The sequence below is a fragment of the Lepisma saccharinum genome, chromosome 21, assembly GCF_977018435.1.
Source record: "Lepisma saccharinum chromosome 21, izLepSacc3.1, whole genome shotgun sequence".
In the NCBI taxonomy this organism is placed as follows: domain Eukaryota; kingdom Metazoa; phylum Arthropoda; class Insecta; order Zygentoma; family Lepismatidae; genus Lepisma; species Lepisma saccharinum.
The window spans coordinates 41,398,939-41,423,304 of record NC_139249.1 but is presented as its reverse complement, the minus strand read 5'-3'; the positions used below and the strand labels follow the sequence as shown (position 1 = coordinate 41,423,304).

The window sequence follows — 24,366 nt, the reverse complement described above, 5'->3', positions numbered from 1 at the left end:
CAGCCAATGGGTCATATATGACCCATGGAAAGTATAGGCGAAAACAGCCAATGGGTCATATATGACCCATGGTGCCGATTACAACATTCACGTGCTTTTAGGACCTTCATACTTGTATGTGAGGTTATAAACGCTGACAGATGCTGAGATAAGACTTTGAAATGTCATGTGGAAGAAAGCCCACCCCCTCCCTCCCTTTCTCTAATATGCAAATTAGTTATTTTTTTGCCAAAATGCAGGATTGTACATATTGCGTCATATTTCAGCCTCTATGAGGACTAGGCACTTGAAACAAGTTTCACTTTGTTGCAAAAGGTCTATTCCTTGAAAGCAATGCAAAAGTTTGCGCCCTTTTTCCAAAATAACGGGAGAAGAGGGGGCGAACGCCAGATTTTTTTCATTGAAATTTCGGGACTTGGCCCCTCCCAACCCCGTTTTTCTCACTTGAGCTTTCTGAAGTGTACATGGTCGCGTGTTTTTGCTTTCAAACAAAAGTTATCCGAAGTAGATTGCTCAAATAGTCTCAGAGATATGTTTTTTCTGAAATAAGTGCAAAAATGTAAAAGTCGCACACAAAGGCCGCGGCGAGAGAGGGGTTACTTTCGAAATTTTTGACAGATATGTACCGTATGCAGTGCCCTTTAGAAGCCATGTATTCGGTATTTTCTCAGACTTCTAGAAGGTGTTTTACATGTACTTTTCTATCAAATACGAAAACTTTGACGTATGTTAACAGCAAATTTCGAACGCTTGTTGACAGCTATAGCGTTGTCTTGCCTTTTTTTAAAAAAAATACTGAATCGAGATGATTCCCGATCAACTCGCAACAGATCTAACTTTGACGTATTTGTAAAACATTTGACATAGTAATTATTTGTAATGTAATTAACTGTACCTTATGTTGTTCTTCAAACGCTGAAAGTACTATCATTGCATATGCTAAACCGAAATCCTTCACATCTCAGAGTAAGCAAAGTTAGAGGAAAACCTTACGCTCGAAATAATTTTTTCAATGGTTGGTGGACATTATGAAGAGTCGGTTTAAAAAGGTAGGTTTATTTTCTGGTGTAGTCGTATGAAATGCAGATACATATGTGTGTTTTATGGTCACATGTTAATTCCTCCTTTATATCAAAAAGTGAACTTTACTACTTTTCACAAACACTGATATGGTATATTAAACTAACTGAAATTAGTACAATGACACTGAAGGATCTTAGAATGTGTTTTAACACGTTACATTTTAGGAATTTAAATACGTAGGCTTCATTTTAAATTTACGTATCATCAGACAATATATCATTTAGTAAACGCAAGTAGTGTGTAGTAAGTTACAAAAGTTCGAATACCAGGTAAAGCATTTCTGTTACTTGCCTTTGCGAAATATAGAAGAAAAAAGCAACAGCCATGGTGAAAATGCGAAAATATTATCACATTGTCCAAACACTTACAAGGATCAATGCAACATGTGTTAATTTGAGGTACAGAGGAAAAAGCGACTAAATTAGCTACAGGTTTTCTTCCGTATGCTCCTCCTCTACGCTCTATTCATTCCTACTTTAACTCACTTTGTGCACAAAGAAATACCAGTCCTTTTAAGCAGTAAATAAGGTTTTAAACCTTCCCCGGAAAACTTCATTCAATGAAAAAGAACCCCTGCTATGTGTTTTCTACCCGCTGGCTGCGACATTTGCTCACCAGATGACGTAATGCGCTGGAAGGGACGAAAGTCGCCCGCCGGATGAGCCAACCTACTAGTCTTAGAACCATGCTCTCGCGTGTTCATGGGCTCGTCTCGCGTTACTACTTGTGCAGAGACAGTTTTCGTTCGAGATAAAGGGACAGAATGTAGGCAACACTTTCTTCCGTGAGGATATGCACACATGAACACTTTTCTGGCGATAATACGTTGCACCAGCTTGTGAGGCAATTATTGTTAGCAACAATGAACAGTTAATAAGTGACTCTTCGAACAATAACCATGTATTCATATCACCATAGTTATACAAATCATATATGAGGATGACGAAAAACCTCCTGAAATGGAAAACATTAAGTTACAATAATATCGAAATATGTGTTTAAGCTGCAACTTCGGAACTCGCAGACCGATGACAGCACATAGGAATTATTATGATAATAAGAGGTAAGAGTGTAAATTACTTACGCGCTACTCCTATTCATTCTGTAAACTATTTGCATTACATTGACTTACGGTGAAGTTAGCCTTAAGGCTACGGCCAGACGAGCGATATTTACTGCCAGAATTCTGCCGTAAATGTAGCTGAAGAAATGCACCCTTAGGTCGTAAATGGGAGTGGCCAGAAGCAGCAGTAATTGTAGCCAGTTTGGCGCGTCTTCAAGGTCGTGTCGCGAAGGAATGCGCCTGGACCCATTTTTTCCGCAGTATTTGCCGCGTGAGCGTGGCCACGCGTAGCGATATTTGTAGCTGCCACATTTACTGCGGTAATTTAACTGTCGAACTGTACAACTATGGATTATATTGACAGTGAACATGTAATAATTGAAATCCAAAAGAATCCCTGTTTGTTTGACACGAATTGTGAAGACTACAAGAACAGAAACATGAAGATGGATGCGTGGATGAAAGTGACAATGGATGTGGTTGGGGAGATATGACCTCTGAAGAAAGAAACGACATAGGTAAGTACTTGAAACGAATCAAAATGTATTGAAAATACAAAGTACATAGTTATTATTTTTTACACTATTACGTCAATTAGCAGGTTAGGATTTTTGTTTACTACAAACATTGCAATGAACAAGACGAAATGACATGATATTGATAGTAAATGAAAACATAGTATAATGTATTACTATGCTCATAAGTGGGTTAAACGAAAGTAAATAATTACAGCCAATGCCAATGGTGTGTTCCATGCAGGGGTGGGGGAGCATAGTATAGAAAAAGTTTTGAACATTTTGAGAACAGCTTTACAAGCAATCGTTTTGCCAGGGAAGTGATCCTCGATCAGGACAAAAATAGGTAGTGAAAGCATCTCTCATCCGAACACCACTTTTATTTCCTCTTGTTCCCTGAGCAGGTATACTCTCTAGTGGACATGAAAGTGTATCCTCAAAGTTGTACCCATCTCTCTTCCTAACAAAATTGTGTAGTACACAGCATGCTTTGATAATACAATCGGCAAACTCCGGACTAACATCAATGGGGCGATGGAACAGCCGCCATTTATTTGCTAATATGCCAAATGCACATTCAACAAATCTTCTTGCTCTGGTAAGTCGATAATTGAATATCTTCTTTTCAGGTGTTAGGTTTTTGTTAGGATATGGCCTCAGCAAACTTGAGCAGAGTGCGAAGGCCTCATCAGCTACAAACACATATGGAATTGGATCACCTGCATGTTCACTTGAAAATGTCTTGGGCTCTGGTAAAGATAATGTGTTAGAATAGATTTGTTCCCCCCAAATCTGTAGCCTTTAATACATTTGAATCACTTTCTTTTCCATAAGCTCCAACATTTATGTGCGTGAAGCAATACTCAGAATCAGCTACTGCCATTAGTACTATGGAGAAAAACTTCTTGTAATTGAAGAACTCGCTCCCACTGTTCCAGGGTTTAATAACCCTGATGTGTTTGCCGTCAATAGCGCCAACACAATGCGGAAAATTAGCTCTGCTTTCGAACTTGTGGCTAATCTGAAGCCAGTCCTCCACAGACGGTTGTTTCATGTATTCAGCATGAAGACCATGCCATATGGCCACACAGGTTTCTCTGACAATGTCAGCAATTGTGGCACGACCAATTAGAAAATCGAAATGCAATGTCCGGAAAGAGCATCCAGAACCCAGGTATCTGAAAAAAAGCAGGAAGTGATCTTAAATATAGAATAATTTAATTGTAAAAACAAATGTGTAAGTACCATCTAGTTGATGTCCTGTGATTTAAACTGAGATGAGTATGTTCGTTGTGTTTACAGAGTTGCTTTCAGTTACAATTATGCATAAATTGTTTTCAGACACTGTCATGTGGTATATTGTAGCTATAACCATCTCAAAGCTAGTGGCGATTTTATTAGGTTAACGCAATATAAAATACATGTTCAAACTAAAATCCAAATAGCTTTGTTATTGTACTTTCGCCACATGCCAACTGTAGAAACTAGTGATTTGAGAAGCGTGACATGACATGACATGACTGATCATTTACAGGTTTAATTGTTTATTTAGTTACGTACACAGGAGACGCCACTAGTTTTGAAATGTTTGTACCTTTAAAGTTACATTTGTGACATAGCATTTTGCTTGTAACAATTGTGTGAACAGAGTTCGAATTTTCCTCATGAATGTTATGATTAATTTAGGTAAGGAGGTTCAAAAACGTTGGAAAAGCTTGAAAGATGCAGTTACAAGATCTGTGAAATCACAAGATGGACGTAGTGGCAGTGGTGCGACTACAAGGAAACCTTACGTTTACCACAAACAAATGTGTTTTCTTCTTCCGACTTTGCAATCTAGGCAGTAAGTACTACCTTATTTAATTACTACACTAAACTGTTGTTGGACATAGATTTTGTTTCACATTCCAGTACATTAATATATAAATTTCAAATCAGTAGTTTGCGTTTGTTTCCTTGAAGCATGGGCGTATATATAGTTCACGTAAGGGGGGGAGTTAACTTTTGGTATGATTAGGGTTGCTATATTTCATATGTGAAAATCAGAGACGCAGCTGATCTGAAACTTGTTGGAGAGCGGGGGGATGGGGTGGAGGTTCTGGACCTAACAAAGTTGTATGTATGTACAGTCACGGACACTGCTGGGTTGTAACGATCCTATTGAAGAAGCACTGAAGCAAGCCCTCCATGTCTGACCATCATGCGCCGTGTGACTAGACAACCCAACCAACATTGCAATTTTTCGGCTTGTATGCCAGTCACGAGTATACATCTCTGTAAATTGAGCAGTGATGCTAAAGAAAAATACGAGATGAAGATTGTCGGAAGTAATGTCTCGTGTTCACGACATGGAATAATACTCGGTCCACGTTACGTTCCTTTATTTAATGTTGTTTGGGAACGAACCTGATGGACTGGGTTTATATTTTCACTCCTTGCATTACACTGCATTATCGATGATGGGAATGAGTGATGATATGATGAAATTGATGACTGGACACTTATGCCCCGCCTGTCTCTTGATCTGTTCCTCTGTATTATGCTTTTGTAACATGAATGTTTTTCTTTTCAATATTGTTCTGCAGGACGTCCGGAAACATGGATCAAACTGATGACCAAATTGACCACAGAACAGAGGAAGAACTCTCGCAGACCAATACCAGCAATGCCACCTCTTCGACGGAACACTTTAAAGCTGTACCTGCCAAACGAAAGAGGAGATCTGGAGATTCATTTGAGAGGGAATTGTTGGACGTTCTTGGAAAAAACTGGCCCGACCCACATGAAAATGATCCTGACAAAATGTTTCTATTATCATTGCTACCAACTGTGAAAACACTACATCCTTCAGATAAATTAGAATTTCAGATAAAGGTCATGCAGTTGCTCAAGTCTTACGATGATGCTGCTGAACGCAGGGGTTCATTTCAAGCAGTTTCCCCTACAAATTTGCTTCCCCAAACTTCATGCACATCATCATCATCCAGAACTACCGTTGAATCAGATGTTGAATCAGAGTCAGTGTTATCTTTCTTTGATTTGTAGAGAACATTTTATCTTGTTATGTTCTAGTTTTATCAATGTCTGTGTAGTATGTATTATCTTTTTACTTTCAGTAATATTAAACTAAACTTACCGTAATGTAACTGCGAGTTTCTCTTCCACACTTATGCAGTCCCTCATAACTGTACCTTCTCTTTTCAGGCTACCACTCACAGTTACAAGTAGCAGTTCAAAGGAGCTTGTAGACATTCTATAATATTCAAAAAACTTATCTGGATAGTCTTTCAGTTTCCTATGAAGAAGCACAAACTTTCCTTTGTACGATCTTTCACTAATAATAGGATGAATCCACCACTGTCTCTTACGCTTTTGCCGACGACGACGAATCAGAAGCAAGCACAGAGCTGCTTTCGACTGGCAATTCATTGTTACATGCCACTATGAATGGAGCAATTTCTTTCAGCAAACTCAAGACACTTTTTGAACACAATGCTTTTCGTAGTAAATGTCGCTCGTCTGGCCGGGGCAGAAATTTTGTTGCTATATTTAACGCAGAGTAGAGCGACATTTACAGCTACCGTGTGACCACCCACTTGCGATAATTGTAGTTGCGACATTTACGGCAGAATTCTGGCAGTAAATATCGCTCGTCTGGCCGTAGCCTAAAAAACATTGTTCAAAATCAACTTTTTGCGCAGGTATATGGTCCTGATTTTCACAGAACAATCGTCTCTTTTAGATTCTTGTCCTGCAGTTCGCGACCCTACTCCAAAAAGTTAAATATGGCGCCTTTCTTTCAAAAATGTGGTGCGAAATGTCTTGCATAACATGAATCATCGGTTTGCAGTTTAAAAAATACCTTCAATTCAATAGGAAGTGTATTTGTAAGTTTTATTGAAAGTGTGGTGTGCATTTATTCATATTTTCATATACACATTGTTCGTGAAACTACTGTATGCGAATTCTGTGAATATGTAGAAATACAATATTCGAAGTTTTTTTAGAGCGAAACAAGGTTAGGCATGAGACTGGTGGACGTTCCAAGGAAGTGTTCTTTTGGATAATGTGCGCAAAATTGCTAAATTTAGTTTATGTTAACCAGACATAAATGCACCAACAGAAAGTTTCCTATTTCAATATGAACAATATATGAACAGCTGACAAGTCGAAACTTAAAGTTGAAACAATAAGAAAGTAGTTAATTACTAAATGATGTAACCTAACTTCAACATGTTCCGAATTTCCTGAGTCGATTCTGAAAAACCGTAGGCCTAATTGGTTGCAAGCACTTCATTCTCGCGCAAAGTATGCATGTTTCAAAAAGTTTAGAAGTGGGATAGAACTTGTGTATTGCATTATTAGTTCATTGTTTGTTTCTTAGACAAATAAACATGACTCATTTGATTTGTCAATAGGAAGCCTTTCTTTCCTTTACAGGTGTTCATAAGTGTGTAGAAAAGTACGATTTTATTGATAGTTGCCAAATTATCATTTTTTTTTTTTCATATTTTCATATTTATGTTATGCACGGCTGGCCGATTTAAATCAAAGTTATTTTAACCATGTCATGCTTAATATCATGAATTAGTGTGGAACAGAATTCATTACTTTTTTGAGAAAGTGGGAAAAATTTCACATGTTACTTTAAACAGAGCTGGAAGTGGAAGTTCACAGGTTGGGGGTATGTTTGTTTGATTCAACATGGAGCCAATACATTAAGTGAAGGTTTGCATACATGCCTCCCAGCACTTTCTCCACTTTGAGTAGTCTTTTAAAGGAATGGACAATCTTGCTTTTATGTACAAGTATGTATACTTGTATTTGGAACGGGGGACCAGAAAACAATTTTCTTTAAAACATGGAGACTGGGGCTTCAGTGCATAATGTCCTGCTTTTCATTTCTGAAAATATTGTACTCCTAGTTTACATTGAAATCAGAATCTACCAAACGTTAGCATACATGAAAGTCCTAAGGCAAAATAGGAATTTGAAAAGAGAAGAAGAATTTTGACTGAGGATGTCCAACGTCTCATACTGACTTCAAAACAGTGCGAATTTATATATTTGAGTGTTTGTCTGTAACAAAATCATATGAATCTCCCCCCTCCTATCTTCCTTTCGGAAAAATCACTATGGATAGTATTGCCATGTGAGTCAATTCCATCAAAAGAACAGTTTTACACATTTTTTGGTAAAACTATTGTTCCATGAGACAACATTCACTTTTTCTAATTTAGCCGTCCTTTTCTAGTGTTTTGTAGGATATTTGATGATTTATTTTGTAAATTTATCATATATATTCTCAGTTATGAATATCAAATGGTTCGTTTTCATGGTTTGTAGTTACATTCTAGTGTTTCATTTTTGTACCCTAGGACCTATTACTGAAAAGTTAAGCAGCCAGTATCATCAGAGGTCGTCGTTGTTGTTGCTGGTTGTTGTTGAGTTGTTTCCTGCAGGACCTCAGCCACGGATATGTGAATTTACAAATCGACATGTAAGTACATTGCCCTACAACAGCACTTGTTAGTAGATTATTCCTTACCCAGAATGCATTCTTTAGTTCCATCGATATCGACCATCCATGAGTTATGGATAATTTACGTCGTTAGTAACAAAATATCATATGGGTACTCAGCGTAACCAAATGGTTAGCGCTCTTGCCTTTGGTACGAGCGGTCATGGGTTGGATTTCTGGTTAGAGCCAATGAAATTTCGGCGTTGACCCAGTGTCGTGAGGACAATTGGGGAGCTACTGGAAACGAAGTAGCGGGCTCAGGTTTCGAAAACCAGATAAGAGCGGCGATGGGACTCGATGCACTGACCACGCATCACCCAATAAAATAGCCGCTCTGACAGGCCCTGGCCCTCAGATGCCTACTGCGCCATTGAGTTTTGGAGTTTATAAAAAATATTTTTTGAAGTTCAACTTTTGCTAATAGGAAAATAAACCAACTGAAGCTTATGCCAGAATTCCCCCAGTTTTTGCAATTGTATCTTACTGCTGGGGATATCACCCTCCGTATCAACCTGTTATTAATGGAACCAAAAATAGGGAAACATAAACACCCCATATATCACCGTAAGTTAACAAGAAAATACAACTGCATAATATGCATCCAGGGGCCGGATTTTGAGGACATATCATCTCCTTTTCCTTATGTAGTATGCATTGCTCTTAAGTATTAAAATTCTGAATACAAACAAAAATTTAAATCTTATTTTGAAATTCTTCGTCATATTTTCAGTTTTAACTCTTTTCCTGGTCATTTTTGCGTAATTGCAGAAAAACGTAATGTAATTGCATTACGTTTTACTCACTAATTTTTAACCAAGAACTGACATTGATCGCTTTGATGTCTGTAACAATGAAAACAAGAATCCTATCGCCACGCGATTGTAGGAACAAAGCTACATGCCGCTCGCCATTACGTACTGCAATAATTCCCAATAAGGTAAGATTTTTACAGACTTTTATACCTCAAATTCACATACACCATGCAATTTCAGTTCTAACGTTACAGAAGTAAAAACGTTGCCATACTAACTGTCATACGTTGAAATGAAAACAAAATTTGTAAGTCACTTTTCTAGGTTATTTTATTGATATTTTTAGGTCATTTTATAGATAATTTTTCATATTTTTAAGGTCATCGGCATCCGGGCCCCAGACCGTATTTTATTGCACACATTATAGAAGACAGAGTTTCGTGCATACAAGGGTAATGGAGGTTGTAACTCCAATTAGCAGATCTTTTAGAAAATATATCGAAATGTGTAAAATATAATGACGTGTTCATGATGTTACCAATGAGGAGGTCATTTACGGATTTAGCCGAGGGCATCCCCCCCCCACAATGATAATTAATTATTGTGAAAAGCTATTATAACAATATTCCATCGAGCAAAACAAGCGAACAACCAAACAGGAACCTTCATAATATCGTTTTCCAATCTGCCAAAGAATAAAACAAATAAAAAGTTTAACACAAATGGTAGTGTACTTATTTGAAATTGAAATATGCAGCGACTGAAAGTAAAACCTGGACATCTTGATTACGGGTCGGTAATGTTAATATTAAGATAATAATGTTAATATTATCATTCTATACCGGCTGTGCCCTACCCTCTTTGTAGAACAAAATAAGGCCTTCTTACATAAGTCTTGTTTCATAACTTTTTCCAGTAGTTTCCAGTAGGCTGTATTACATATTTACACAAGAATAAACCTAAGTAGTAATTATCACCATTGATATGCAAGAATATCAAATAAATAAAATAATAAAATAAACCCCTGAAACCCTATAGCGCTACAGGCCCTGGCTTACCTACCTACTGCCGTGGAGATCTGCAGCCAGACTAGGGGAACGGGTGGTCGGCCCGACCAACCCTAAGCCGTTGTAGGATTTCGCGACCGGATTACGCTCACTCACTCGGAGCTCCCAATTTCCTCACGATGGTGGGTTGCCACCGGCCCTATACACAGGCCGAAAATTCCGGGAGCCTGAATTCGGGATCGAACCTATGCCGTCCCGCAGCCGCCGTCCAAAGCAAGGAGCACGGCCACGGAGGAGGACAAAATAATAAAATTATGGTTACGTTTTACCTGCCCTGATGAATACTACGAGTATATAAATCGTAAGGTAAAATTGTCTTGTGCTTCGCTGAAAGTTGGGTTTCGAGGTCTATTGGACCCTACTTGTTATAATGTAAGACTTTGTTACCACCATAGACAATGTACTGGTTACGTATACTGTGTTCCGTCTATCTTTGGTTGGTGGTTTTAAATGTTTAAAGAGGGGAGACAAGCAATTTCGAAAAAATGTGGACTGGAGCTCTGGTCAGGGCTGTTACGGATGAACACATCAACACCGCTTCTGTTACTGAGAGAGAAAATCGTCGAATAACGTTGAGAGTACTAACAGAAAATTTCATTGTGTGCACCCACGCGTATGAGACATGTTTGTACAGTGGTGGAAAAAAGTTCTTCCCCATAAGACTTTAATGGCAGTAAATAATGCCGGAAAGGTAGGCAACACACATTGCACCTTTAGGTGATCGTGTGATTCTGTCTGTCTCAAGGAGCAACTCGTCTTTCATGCAATAGCCAACAGACACAGGAAATGTAGGAAAGTCACGTGACTTGTCAGGTGGAATGTTGTTCGTCATAAAATCGCCTTTTCTCAAGCCAGATCGCAGAACCGACAAGAGTTATAGTCTATGTCCGAAAATGATTCCCCTAAAACCGTTGAACGAAACGCTAAAATAATTCTTGCCTTAATTACAAAGGCTACTATACTATATGTGCCGCAGTAGCTCGGTCGTTAGGGAGTTTGATTACCATGCGAGAGATCTGAGTTCGATCCCCGACTGGGGAGAATTGGAATTTTGTCCACCTGTTCAAGTGTCTCCGGCGCCCACCCAGCGTCGTATAAAGTGGGTACCTGTAGGGAACTTGGTGGGGGGGGGAGGTAAAGGCGACCAGGGGCGTGATGCTGATCACATTATCCCCACCTTCGGCCGTAACAAGAAAGTGTGGGATCCTATCTCCGCACCCCCTACACGCGTTCATGGCTTGGTTCAAAGCACTTTGCTTTTTCATTTACTATACGTCCCGATTTTGTCGGAACAGAACTTTCTAATTTCTACGTGGACTTTCTTCCAAGTTCCGTAGGGATGTGAATAGGCTCCAGTTTTTCTTGACACAATTCATCCATGTTATATTTTGTTATAAAAACCACGGCCGATATCCTGTGTGTGTGGGGGGGGGGGGGGCGCTATAATTCAAACATGTGAGGTGACACTTTTCTCACTACTCCATTCTCCGATTCTTCGTATCAGAAGTAAATCTTAATTCCACACACTGAAAATGTAGCACTTCCTACATCTTAGCATGCAAATATCTAGCAGCAAAGTAATGTGTAGGCACATAGTGGTTCGGATACCACTTTAAACTGTAGGTGCATTCGCAATTAGTCTTACTGTGCATAAAGTGGACTTAGACACCAAAGCAACCAACCAACACAATCCCGTGATTGTGCAGATTATCGAAACCAGAAGCTTCGTCGCGAATAACATAAGCAGGAAGACAATGTGAAATTACCGAACAGAAACAGAACCTAAAACCTAGAACGGCTAGATTGGATTAAATCGACGATACAACACGCGTTCTGAAATGAACAAGAATACGAAAGTTGAAGGACCTCGATACAGACACACACTTTTCCTCCCCTCAATGGTAAGATATCTTTCTTGCAGAGAAGCCTTTACGTAGGCCTTCAAGGCCACGACGAGAAAGTGTTGTACATGCAATGACGGGACCAAAACACACGTCTAGTTTGATATGAAAGCTGTGTTCCTCCTTATTTCGTACGTCATTGATAAAACAGGAACACTGGCCTCGTCTGCTAACCCTAGTTTCGTAGAGCAGACGCCTGTTTGCCACCCTTTGGTTCAGTGACCTTCGCTCGAAGTTAGCAAGAGTGAATGACTCACCAGATACCTGTTGCCTGTGAGCTTATACAAGAATAGATATTTCGTTAGGGTCTGTAAGTATTGTTTCATCTGCAGTTATATCAGTTAACGTTCGAATTGTTTCCTAATGGTTACGTTATTTATAAATTAGTTCTCGAGAGTGAGCTTTCTATCTATTTGCACGGGGGGGGGGGGTATACAGCCTGCATGTATTATTTTTTTTCCTGAAACAAGAAGAAATTCCAAGACAAAAAAAGAGTCGTAGAAGAGTAGTTAACAAAAAAGAAATATGAAAACGAAAATGTAAATGTTTAAATAAATTATTGTATAGATCGAGTGATTAATATTTTCTCACGGGGCCTCCTCGATGGCGTAATGATAACGTCGTCACCTTATAATCAAAGGATCCCGGGTTCGATACACGGTGGATGCACGTAGTAGTTCGTATGCCATTCTAAACTGAAGGTCCAGTCCAGATTAGCTTATCTGTGTAGAAAAACTAAAAAAGAAATTGTCACAGTGTAAGAAAATTTCATGTTCAACCACATACAAAAGGGAATAATTTATTCCATGTTGGAGTTCACATTTATAGCATCTAACCAACACAATTATGGATCGCAACGTATTTTCTCAGATCCATTTTAATTATACGTGCATTATAAAATAACAGAAGTTGAGGAAAGAGAAAGCCAAGCGAAACACAGATGCCTTCTCCAGAATTTCAAATCTCGTTACGTAAGGTTCTGGGTTGAAGTCCTGGGCAGGCATGACTTTCTTGTTCTTGCCATTTTATCTGCTTTATTTCATCATAAATCGTCGTTATGGTTTACCTACAGGGGAAGAATAATGACAATTGCCAATACAAAGCCAATAACGAACAGAACAACACAGTAGCGTACGCAGGATTTCATCAAAGGGGGTTATATCTAAAACTTTCTCCAAATTCACATTACCATTGTTTTATTATACTTAAATTAAATAATCATTCTCATAATTAATAATACTTATAATTAATTAGTTGAATTACTACTAATAATACTACTACTATTAAGTAGTAGAGATCTACATAAATATAGTATTTATGAAAGCAATAAAACGAAATTAATTTCTAGTAATTCGATTTTTAACAAATTCTAGATCATTTTTCTTTCTTACGAAATAATTGTCTACTCAACGAGATGAGACATTTTAAGTGTGAAGAAAATCCATAAAAACAAGAAAATATATTAAAATAAATTGAAATAATCAAAGTACGGAACTCATCCAAGAAGCTGCGGGGGTCTGGTCAGTAGGGCATCTGACAAGCATGCGGGAGATCCGGATTCGATTCCCGGAATTGGTTGGAATTTTTCCGGCTTTGTCGCCGCATAAATAACCCCGATAATTCACATCTGGATTGTCTCACTGTTGTTACCAACAAAACATTTTACAATAGTTAAGCTTATTGTCGTTTGAATTCAGAAATTCAAACGTGCCGCGGGAAGGCAGACTGGTGACTGAGTTATTCTTGTCGGCCTAGCCATTGTCTATACATTAGCCAAGTTCAACGAACCAAGAACTTTCTTTAGTTAATGCTCGTTGTTCACACACAAAAATACATGATCATTGAACATTGTTGCAGCCGAGATACAAAACAACTTTTGCTCTTTAAAATCATAGTTGCCCTTATATATTATTTTCAAGAATTCGCGTTTATTTTCAAGGCATTCACTCTTAAAGACGCGTGTTTGGAATGCTGTGCTTTTCTCCGTGCCGCATGGGAATAATAATTCAAATTATTATTATATTATTATTAGTAGTAGTAGTAGTACTGCCGCAGGTCCTTGACAGTGATAAATTGGTCATTTTTATTTTTTCCACAGCATTTTTCATAATATTTCAAAAGTTCAAGGGGGGTTAAACCCCGTATCCCCCATTGCGTACGCCACTGGCACTCAATTAGGCAGATGTCAAGAAAGAAACAAGACTTTACAGTGTCTCCGTCTCTCGGTTTCTCCAATTGAAAATTGCTCTCCCGTTCTCGGTCTCGGCTAGTTAAATATAGAAATCGAAAAAGTATGTGAAGATACATATATTTCATATATTCCGGTTTTATAGGAGATTTCGTGAGAGATGAAATAAGTACTCTTCGATCATGTTTATTTTTATTAGTTTTGTTACGTAACATCACTTTTCTTCCTAGTCGCGGACGAGTGACCATTACATGAAATTAATGACGAAATACTCAAACATCTGTGACAAGGACGGTACTCAAATCCGGGAACTTTGGTGACGAGATCGAAGGTTGGCCACTTAATGAGCTTGCCCACCGAGTCTGCTTAATGTTGCTTGTGTCAGGTAATTCGAAATAACTGTCAATATTCCGCATTCCTTATCATTTGTTTCATAATTTATCTTATTGATGTTATTAACCTGAAGTCGAAGAAATAGTTGAAAGGCAATAATGCAAGATGGAATGTGTCTGATGTTACTTCGTATCGAATAATATGACGTGATATTATGATATGAATATATTAATAATATAATATGCCTAGTCATTCCATTGATCGATCCCAATTGCGCACACAAAATATGGTATAATGTCCACTCCTAACCAACCTCCGTGGCGGAGTGGTTAGCACAGAGCGCTACGACAGCATGGGTCCCTGGTTCGAATCTCGGCTTGGCCATGGGTGTTCTTGGTGAGTGTCCGTTAATCAATGTCATCATATCATCACTCATTACTCATCTTCATCGTCGCTATTTGTAAAAAGTGAAAGAATAGCGACACTAAATAACAAAAATCCAATCAAATGGAACATCTTCACCGATTTAATTCTATACCGTACCAAATTCCCAGTTTATTACTGCATCTTGCTTCATTTTACAGCATCTCAATTGTTTTCCGATTCGAAAAAAATTGGAATGTTGAGCAGTTGATTGTGCATTGTTTCGATTGTTTAATTAACGTCGCATTAGTTAGTTTTAGACCAATCGTGACAGAGGCAATCGAGAGCACAAAGGAAGGGGAAAAGACAAGTTAGAGACCACGGCTCTCTTTAAAGGTAGCATTCCTCGAACACGACTGAAGTGACTGCAAAATATTATGGATAAAATTTGTTTCGCTTTTTCCTTTTATTTCTGTTTCAGTTATTTTACTTCGCTTATCTTCTACCACTCGTATTAATCGTGTTGCTGAGGAAGAATTATAAACTCTTGAAATGGACGATGGGACAAAAAAAAATATATGCCTCTCCCACGGTTCGAAACTGTGACCACAAAATATTGTCTAATTTTTAAGATTTACGCCAAATATGGTTTCACTCGTGTCTTTCTCAAGGCGTTCCATTGCCTCTCCGATGGCGTAGTGAAAAACGTCTTCGATATGTAATCAAAGGCTTCCGAATTCAATACCAGATAGAGGAACATTTGGTTCGGATCCCACTTTAATCTGTAGGTCCAGTGCATAAACTGGACTTAAACAATTAGCGTGTGGCAGATCTTGTTAAGAAAACAGTTGCTGAAATGTTCTTCTTGAGGCCACTTAGCACCCAGCTGTTGTTTGTTGTTGCTGGGGCATGAGTCATGTGACTCATGCTATCAATGCTCAATCCTTCCCGAGAACTCAGATCCACCAGACAAACTTAAGCGAATAATTTGTTATTTGGGTTGCATAAACAACAGGCTTTAAGACGTTACAAAATTCTAGGTCCCGTGGCCCAGGTAATTCTTTCTCCGACTGTACACGGTGGATGAATAATTCACGGCCGCACATCGCAAACATTGTTTCTGAAAATCTCGCGAAAAATGATCTGCAGTGTATTCCTCACCCTCCCTATAGTATAGATTTAGCCCCATGCGACTGTTTTCTTTTTCCCAAGCCATCCTCCGTGACGGAGTGGTTAGCACATCGCACTCCGATGAGGAGTCTCGGGTTCGAATCCTGACCTGGGTATGGATGTTTGTGTCAATTCATCATATCATCACTCATCCCCGTCTTGCAAATTAGCCAAAAGTGGCACAAAGGCGAAGTAAAAAAAAAAAATCAATATTTTCCGTAATTGGAAGAAACGTCTTCGCGGAAGGCATTTTACATTATCAGAACCAGTAGTGAAGTCTGCTGATGGTATTCTGAGAGATCTATCAAAACAGCTTCCAGCGTGCCTTCGATGACCGGCAAATACACTGGGAAGAGTGCGTCGCATCTAATGGCGACTACTTTGAGAAATGCCAACAAAATTCTGAAGGTGAGTAAATATTTGTTGTAAGAAAATCATTATTTATTGAACAACCCTCGTATATATCCCCACAAGCTCGTAGTTTGCGCACGAGGTACTAGACGGCATAAGCTTCCAACTTCAGTACGCATATCACCCTTCTTTTGTTAACCTCTTTAATTGTGTTATATTCTTGTTGGTCAAAAAGTTTGACACTCGAGAAACAAATGCGAATCTCTTTATTATTGACGATTTTCGATTGCAGTGTCACTATTATTTCATATTAATGTTCATAGAGGACAATTGTGTATATATTTTGGAGGTTCCTTAATGACTGTGGTAGGAAAGAAACTACTTACTGGCCTCTCGTTATATCGCCCACGTCCATTGTGCATTGCGGGGTAAGAGAGGGCCTTATGACATCACTGAGCAGAAGACTACAAAAATTATTCTTTCCCAAACGCAAGAGTTTTTCTGGAGCTAGTACATACAATCAGTTCATCCCTGTAGGTCATGTCCATGGGGGTGAAACTTTTTTTTTTTATATAAAATATTTATTGGTTGTGGACAAAATCCATGCACCAGTTAACAATTTATCAATTGGTATTATATACATGTATGCACATAATATTTACTCACAATTATTCCTTTCATAATAAATAGTTAAAAAATTTCATTAGACTTTTACAGAATTATATTAGACTTATTAAGATATTTTGTAAGAATATAGATTACCGAGGATGAAGGTGAAGTCAGTAAACAAGGCAGTGTCAGTGGCGCTTGATGTTCACTTCTGTACAATTCCTGTAAAAACGGTTCTCTGTAAGTTTCATAAAGTTTGCATTGAAATATAATATGGTTTGGAGTTGCAGTATATTCATTGCACAAACAAACTGGTGAAGTCACTAAATTCTTCTTGTACAGGTGAGCTGCGGCGATAGTGTGATTTAACCTGCAGCGCATTATAGTTGTGAGGGAACTCCGGGAGAGTTGAATCTGTTTAAACCAACATTCCTTTGGAATTCTTTCTTGTATATAATAGTAGGCCTTACCGCATTGAGTGCCAGTATTTGTCCACAAGCTTTGCCAGTCAGTAAATAGTATTTTTCTAGTGTGTGATTCCAAAACTACGGACGGAATCTTTATTGAAAGCGGCCGTTGGATTGTTTGATTCGCTGCATATTTTGCCAAAGTATCTGCTATATTGTTCCCTTCTATTAAAGAATGTCCAGGTGTCCAAATAAAGTTGATATCATATCCCAATCTCGTTAATTTCAGTGTGAGTATTCTTATGTTAACAATGTACCATTCCGTATGACATGACCATGATGCAAACTGTAAAGAATTTAGCACAGAGGTTGAATCGGTTGCAATTAGAACTGAATTTAACTTCTTCTTTTGTACATAAAGAGTAGTTATGTTCCCGGATATAGTCCGATAAATCAATTGATTGGAAAAGATCGATGAAAGATCAATTGATGATAAAGGGCAGTGGACAAGCAAGCATTGTTTATTTTTGGATGGAGGCCAGAAATGGGCGGGGTTTGAGATATGGGTGAGAGATTTGATTGGTTGTTTGGATGAGGAGATGATGACGTCATAGGTGTTTTGAGTTTTGATTGGTTGAAGAGTTTTTTGACCCCGGAACGGGAAATTCCCGAGCTTGATTTCAACAGGAAATTACTGAGTCAGTTGAATGATGATTAAAATGTTGTCTGAGAAAGGTGAAAGGTTATAGATAAGAGGTTGAGGTTTAGAAAATGTTGTGTGAATCACGTGAAAATCACGTGATAGGAAATTGTTGATTCGGGTCGATTCTGAGAATTTCCCGCCAAAATCACGTGAAAGTCACGTGACCGGAAATTCTCGGCTCGGGTTAATGTTCGAGTGAACAAGCAGACATTGATATTATTTGGCAGGGTTCCAAAAATGTGTGGAGTTTGAGATAGAGGTTAAAAGGTTATAGATAATGGATGGGAATGTTTTACTGTTGTTTTTTATTTTATTATGTTTGTTTTTCGGTACAGAGGTTGATTTAGGTTTTCGAATTTAATGACGCATTCAGTATAGAGGTCGACAACCTGTCTTTGAGAAGCCGGGAAAATGTTGCTGACTCATTTGATTCAAAGATCGTTGTATTAATTTAAGAATACAAAAAGTATTTATTTGGACATGTTTAAGGAAAATGACGTAATAGGAAGAAGGGTATATATATGTAGACGGTATAAAAAGAACGAGAGTGTGTCACCATGGCAGAGTATTACATAACGTTTCCGGAGAAAGCTCTGAATTTCTACGAGATAAGTTACGAAGAGTTTTGGGAAGTCATAGAATCCTGCGGCGATATCGATACCGATCGTGAGGCTGTACAGCGAGTGTTGAAACAGTTCCCGTTTATGTACGTAGCACTACGTGAAGCTCCATGGTGCGGATGTTACCTGTTCAATAGATCGGGAGAAGCGGTCCATCATTCCTGCGAGACGTTGAAGGAGATAGTGGAAAGAAAAAAGTTTACGGATGGGAGAACAGGATTTCCCAGTCACAAATGTTCGTGTGAACTCATTCAGAGGAAGGATGAAGATGAGGTTGCTGAAGCTTTAAAACAAAGAGTGAAAGAGTGGCTTGCCGTGTTAGTGAACAAAACTATTTTGTGGTGTACTACCTGCAACCGTTCTCTACTACGTAAATTAGAAGGACATCCCTGTTTTCCAGCGGTATCTTCGAATCGTCTTGGTTTTTCCAGAGCCCTGTTCGATAGTGATGTAGAAGATACTGTGCCGGTACCGTTATCACCAATACCTGGAACCCCATCACCTATTGTATCAGATTGTTTTTCTTTGGCTGATTTATGAAAGTGTTCAGTTACCCCTGCTACCGATTTTCGGGGCATTGTAATAACTACCTATCAGTCGATTCTCGATACAAAACTTACGAAAAGTGGCCTGTAGGATTACAACAGACACCTGAAGAGTTAGTGACTGCAGGATGTTACTATTCAGGCCACGGTGATAGAGTACTATGTTCATATTGTTTTTATGGCTTTTGTGATTGGACACCGGAAGATTGTCCTGTTATAAGACATCTGGCAGCAGTGCCCCATTGTAGTTTTATACAAAGTGTTGCATTACTACATTATAAGGTCGAATGTAAATATTGTGCTAATAGAGAAAAGTCTGCAAAAAAAGTTATTGAAAAAAATGCAGATTCTGTAATGATTTGTAAAATCTGTTTTTTGAATGTTTGCGATATAGTGTTTCTCCCGTGCAGACATTTTGTCAGTTGTCGATCCTGTGCCTCACAACTCGATAAGTGTGCTATATGTCGTGGATCTATTAAAAATACATTGACAGTTTTTACCTGTTGAACAATGGATGTATGTTTTTTGGACGTTCAAGGTTTACGAGGAAAAGTCGGTGAATTTGTGTGGAAAGAAGTCGGAATATTGAAGTCTCCTTTTGAATGTACATTTGATTATTTAGTAAAACCTCCATACGGTCTACATTTGTTAAGTGAAAAATATCGTCGTGTGAATTATTGGCTCCGTGCAAACAAACACGGACTCTCCTGGGAAAATGGTTGGGTACCGTATGAGAAGTTAGGAGATCTTTTATATTCTGTACTTGTAAATGAAAATGTGTATGTTAAAGGTACTGAAAAAACTAAATGGTTGGAAAAATGTATCGGAGAAAAACGTATGAGTACGTTAACCGTAGATAATATTGAAGAATTTGGGTGTCCAAAATTGGAGAGTGTGAAACTTTCGGTAGAGAAAAAGAAATGTAGAGAACATAGTGAATCAAAAAATGTGAACAAAACCTGTGCAGTTGAAAATGTTTGGAAAATGTACCATTTCTACTGTAATAGAGAAAAATAAAAAACTGTTTAACCTTTTTTCAAATGTTTTATTTACAATTTAATAATATACATATAAAGATATACATTTACAGTAAAAAATACATAATGGATAATAAAGTTATTTATAATATCAATGAATGTCCAAGATTGTGTTGAAGATATATTTCAATCATCAATTCGTTGTACCAGAGAACGTGAAAATGGCTTATCAGGTTTTCCGGTACTTCTTTTCTTTCTGAAAACATATTCTTTTCGATACAATGCACAAAAGTCTGTATATGTGGCTGTAATTTATGATAACGTTCGTTCGTTAATTTTCTTAAGGGTGTGAAAAGTTCACAAAAAAATAAATGTAGTTCCGGGGGTGTAAAAATAAAAGCATCCGGTGAGGAATGTTGATACATGGAAATACAACGTTTTCCGAAAAAATTTACAGCACTGACAGTAATATTCCCTGTGACGAGATAATTAAATCGTCGACCTGTTTCGATGTAATCAAGTACATCAGATTTCAAAACACACAATTCTCTAATCTGTGAAGAATTAATTCGTACGGGTAATCTTCCTTGTTGCGAAAACTCCCATACCAGATTGAAAGGTGTTTGTTTTTCGAATCCTACTGCTACATATTTGGTTTTTTCTGTGTTCAGAAAGTATATATTTGCAAGATAAAGATCCAAACAGACATCTATGTTGTGCAGTTCCGAACATTCGGTTTTATTTTGGGAAGAACTGTTTTCTTGACGTATTTTCATGAAATCACAATCCTTTGTCACATCCGGTTCACTCTCGATCGGTTCAGTTTTTATAACAGGAATCTCAATTTTGGTAGGGGGCAGACGTCTACGTTTTCTACATCTAGAAACACCATCCTTATGAGTAATACGGTCTAGAAGCTGATCATGTTTTTCCATTGTAGAATTTTTGACCGGTTCCATGATGTTTTCACTAAAGGTGTCAAGATGATACTGAGAGTGAGCAGAATCATCATACATATTTTATATAGAAATCACCTTATACACTCCCGAACAGGTTTGATGGAACGACACACTTGTGCTCCTTTAGGACACTTTGAATGCGGTAAACATTTGAAGATCTGACGAAAACGGTGTAAAATATATTCATCTTTACTGACACCCGGTGGGAATATCCGGATGAAATCCCTGGTTGTGACGTGATGCGCTTTATAATAAGCATATACACAACAGTAATGTCCGCAAGTTGTAGCAAATATTCCTTGTAAGGGGGTATTATTGTGAGTCCAGATAGAGGAATGACGGTTCAAGAATGTTATGAATTCTGGGTAATAGGGGTGGAAACCGTATGAATCAAAATATTCTGCCTTATTGTTTTTGTCGAAATAGAAAGCAACCCAGTGTGTTCCTTCGGAATCGGAAGTATCCGTGTTTGCGATTATCAAAGCAGGGGTGGAGAACGTTCGAGGCAGAAGATCTCTCGGGTAAACACCACAAAAAATTGTTTTGGTGGAACAGTTGTGAGATAAAATATGTCTGATCTGTGATGTGTTCATGTCGGATACGTTTATAATAAAGTACACAAACACGGTAGTCTTTTTCTATTACGATACAGGTAGGTTTCTGTGGCAGAAAACAGGAACACATCAAATTTATAGAGTAAAATTGTTATGTTTATTAGTGAAGGATAACACCTCTGTCTTTTGTCACATCCAAGGCCACTTCGAATTCAGCATAGAGAAGACAGGTAACATTTTCCGACAGTTGTGGAGAAAACTGCATTTCTACTCCTAAGGTACCTTGTTCCTGTAGACTCATGTGTGTATCGTTTCCTGAAAAATCTGGTGTAATGTCGTAAATCAGAAAAAATGATCCGTTTTCAAACATCTTCCTTGTTATCTGATGTCCATAATTATTGTGATGGATACCTGTGCCGGAAAAGAGAGTTTGGTAGGCACGTGTTACTAAACCGCCATTTCCTCCTGTACTGATTCGTAAAGGTTCAGAAGGTGTGAGCTCTCCATTTTTTACAAGATGGAAAGAAGATAGGTTAAAACTTCTAAAGTCGAACGGATTTTTTTTACTGTCTCCGAGAAAGCTGGCGGTGGATACCATAGTAAAAAGAATAACATTCGGAAAAGGACCTTGAAAAGCATTGTCGATAGAAATCTGTTGCGTTCCTGCAACGTAAGAGTATGCCTTGATAATACTTCTTGTGAACGGATAATGTGCAGGAGCGTAAGAAAGTGCTCTGTCTATAGCCAAACTGGTGCTAGGAGTAGGAACGACGTGATTTATTTCGAGAGCAGCTTTTAAAATTTTTATTTGTACGCTAGGTGAATCTTGATCTCCCCAGATATAAAAAGCATCACGTGACTTGATAAGTTCGATACGTACTTCCACACCATTGAGTAGATATTTAGGCTGATTGAAAAAATCTGTGGAGTTTTCCCATAAGTTCCATTTCGGCTGTTACTTCCATAGGATTTCCTGATGACGGAACGTACTGGAAAAAATTTTTTCGGGTGGTGAAACCTTCGTTATTGGTTGTGATTTTATCTTGGTTTCCAGGTGTGTCCAGGTACCATAAAGCATTAGTAAGATGTGTATTTGCAGCATCAGTACCGTAATTGAGAAGTACCTCAAAAATCGATTTGTATGCATAATTGTTGTCAGCATTTGTTACAGATATACCGTTGATAGCAACGTTACATTGTGAAAATAGAGTATTGAGGAGATAATTTACTACCCCACAATTTTTTGTGGTTGCATTATCGGTCGGCAAAGCACTCATACGACTCCCATCTTGTTTGACCATCTCCACCTGTAAACGAAGATAAACAGATGCAAGATCCAGAAAATCTGTTGCTGTTGCAGGTATGAGAAATGGTATCACGTTCTGGTTATCGATGGATGCAATAGGTTTGTAGGTAACAGTGTAGGTTTTTTCGACATTTTGTTGAATAGGTTTTTTCCGAAAAAGATCGAACTGTGAAATCATACACGTGTTGTCCTGCATCATTGTGTAAAAATATTTTTGACTTTGATATTCTTTTTGATTTTTCTGATCCTCGAGGTTCTAACACAGGTACCTGAATGTTTTAACATCAAATGAGTATTTTTTCTTGTAATTCTTCTTTTTATACCCGAACCTGTCAGAGAATCGATTTTTGTAGTGCTCTAGTTTTAAGATTCTGACCAACTTCACGTATTCGCTGACGAACAATAGTTTTCGGAGTCTGCTGACTTGTTGCAATCTTGGTAACAATATTAACACCAGTTTTTAAAGCTTTTTGTTCGATAGTTTTTGTATCGTTCCAGAGAAAAGGTTTTATCATTCTGAAGAGTCCAGTAAAAAAAATTATCAGACGGCCGCTGTAAACGAAGATAGACAGGTTCGAGAAACGAAGTTACATTCTGGTTATCGAAGGAAGTAATAGGTTTGTACGGAATAGTATGTTTTTTCTGAAAAAGGTCGAACTGTGAAATTACCCAGGTGCTGTTCTGTATCATGATGTAAAAATATCTCTGACTTTGATATTTTGTCTGATTTTTCTTTTACGTGTTTTCCTAGATTTCGATGATGTTTTTCGACGTTTTACGGATGTACGTTTTTTCTTGATTCTCGAGGTTCTAGCACGGATACCTGAACGTTTTAACACCGAATGGGTATTTTTTCTTGCAATTCTTCTTCTTATACCCGAACCTGTCAGAGAATCGATTTTTTGTTGTGCTCTAGTTTTAAGATTCTGACCAGCTTCACGTATTCGCTGACGAACAATAGTTTTCGGGGTTTGCTGACTTGTTGCAATATCTGTAACAATATTAGCACCAGTTTTTAAAGCTTCTTTTCCGATAGCTTTTGCACCACTCCAGAGAAGAGATTTCACCATTCTGAAAAGTCCAGCAAAAAGAGAACCTAATCCTCTTCCTTTCTGAATTCTGTTAGAACGAAAAATGGGTCCGATTCCTCCATGTATTTGGGTTGTGTAATATTCTGCTTGCGAATTCATGATGACTCATTCGTTTACCAATATAGACTGAGAAAATAGTGTTATGTCGGTTTTTTAAAAGGATTTTGTTGTTTTACGAAAATGTAAAACAGCGATAGTAGGAACGGAACCGTTTCTTAAAGGTAAAAAGTTTCCTTTTTGATCGTTCAAAGTAATTTCTATTGTTTCAAAAGAACTTTTATCCAGAGA

The 24,366-nt window shown here is 38.1% G+C and overlaps 1 protein-coding gene across 1 annotated transcript; it reads left to right on the top strand.

The window, feature by feature from the left end:
- The first annotated feature begins 2,636 nt into the window (after nt 1-2,636).
- LOC146004147 (uncharacterized) lies at nt 2,637-5,706 on the top strand. Its single transcript, XM_083142812.1, has 4 exons — nt 2,637-2,664; nt 3,291-3,413; nt 4,348-4,504; nt 5,247-5,706. Exons 1-4 carry the CDS (start codon nt 2,637-2,639, stop codon nt 5,704-5,706), a joined length of 768 nt encoding a protein of 255 aa, XP_082998938.1.
- Nucleotides 5,707-24,366: the final 18,660 nt, after the last annotated feature.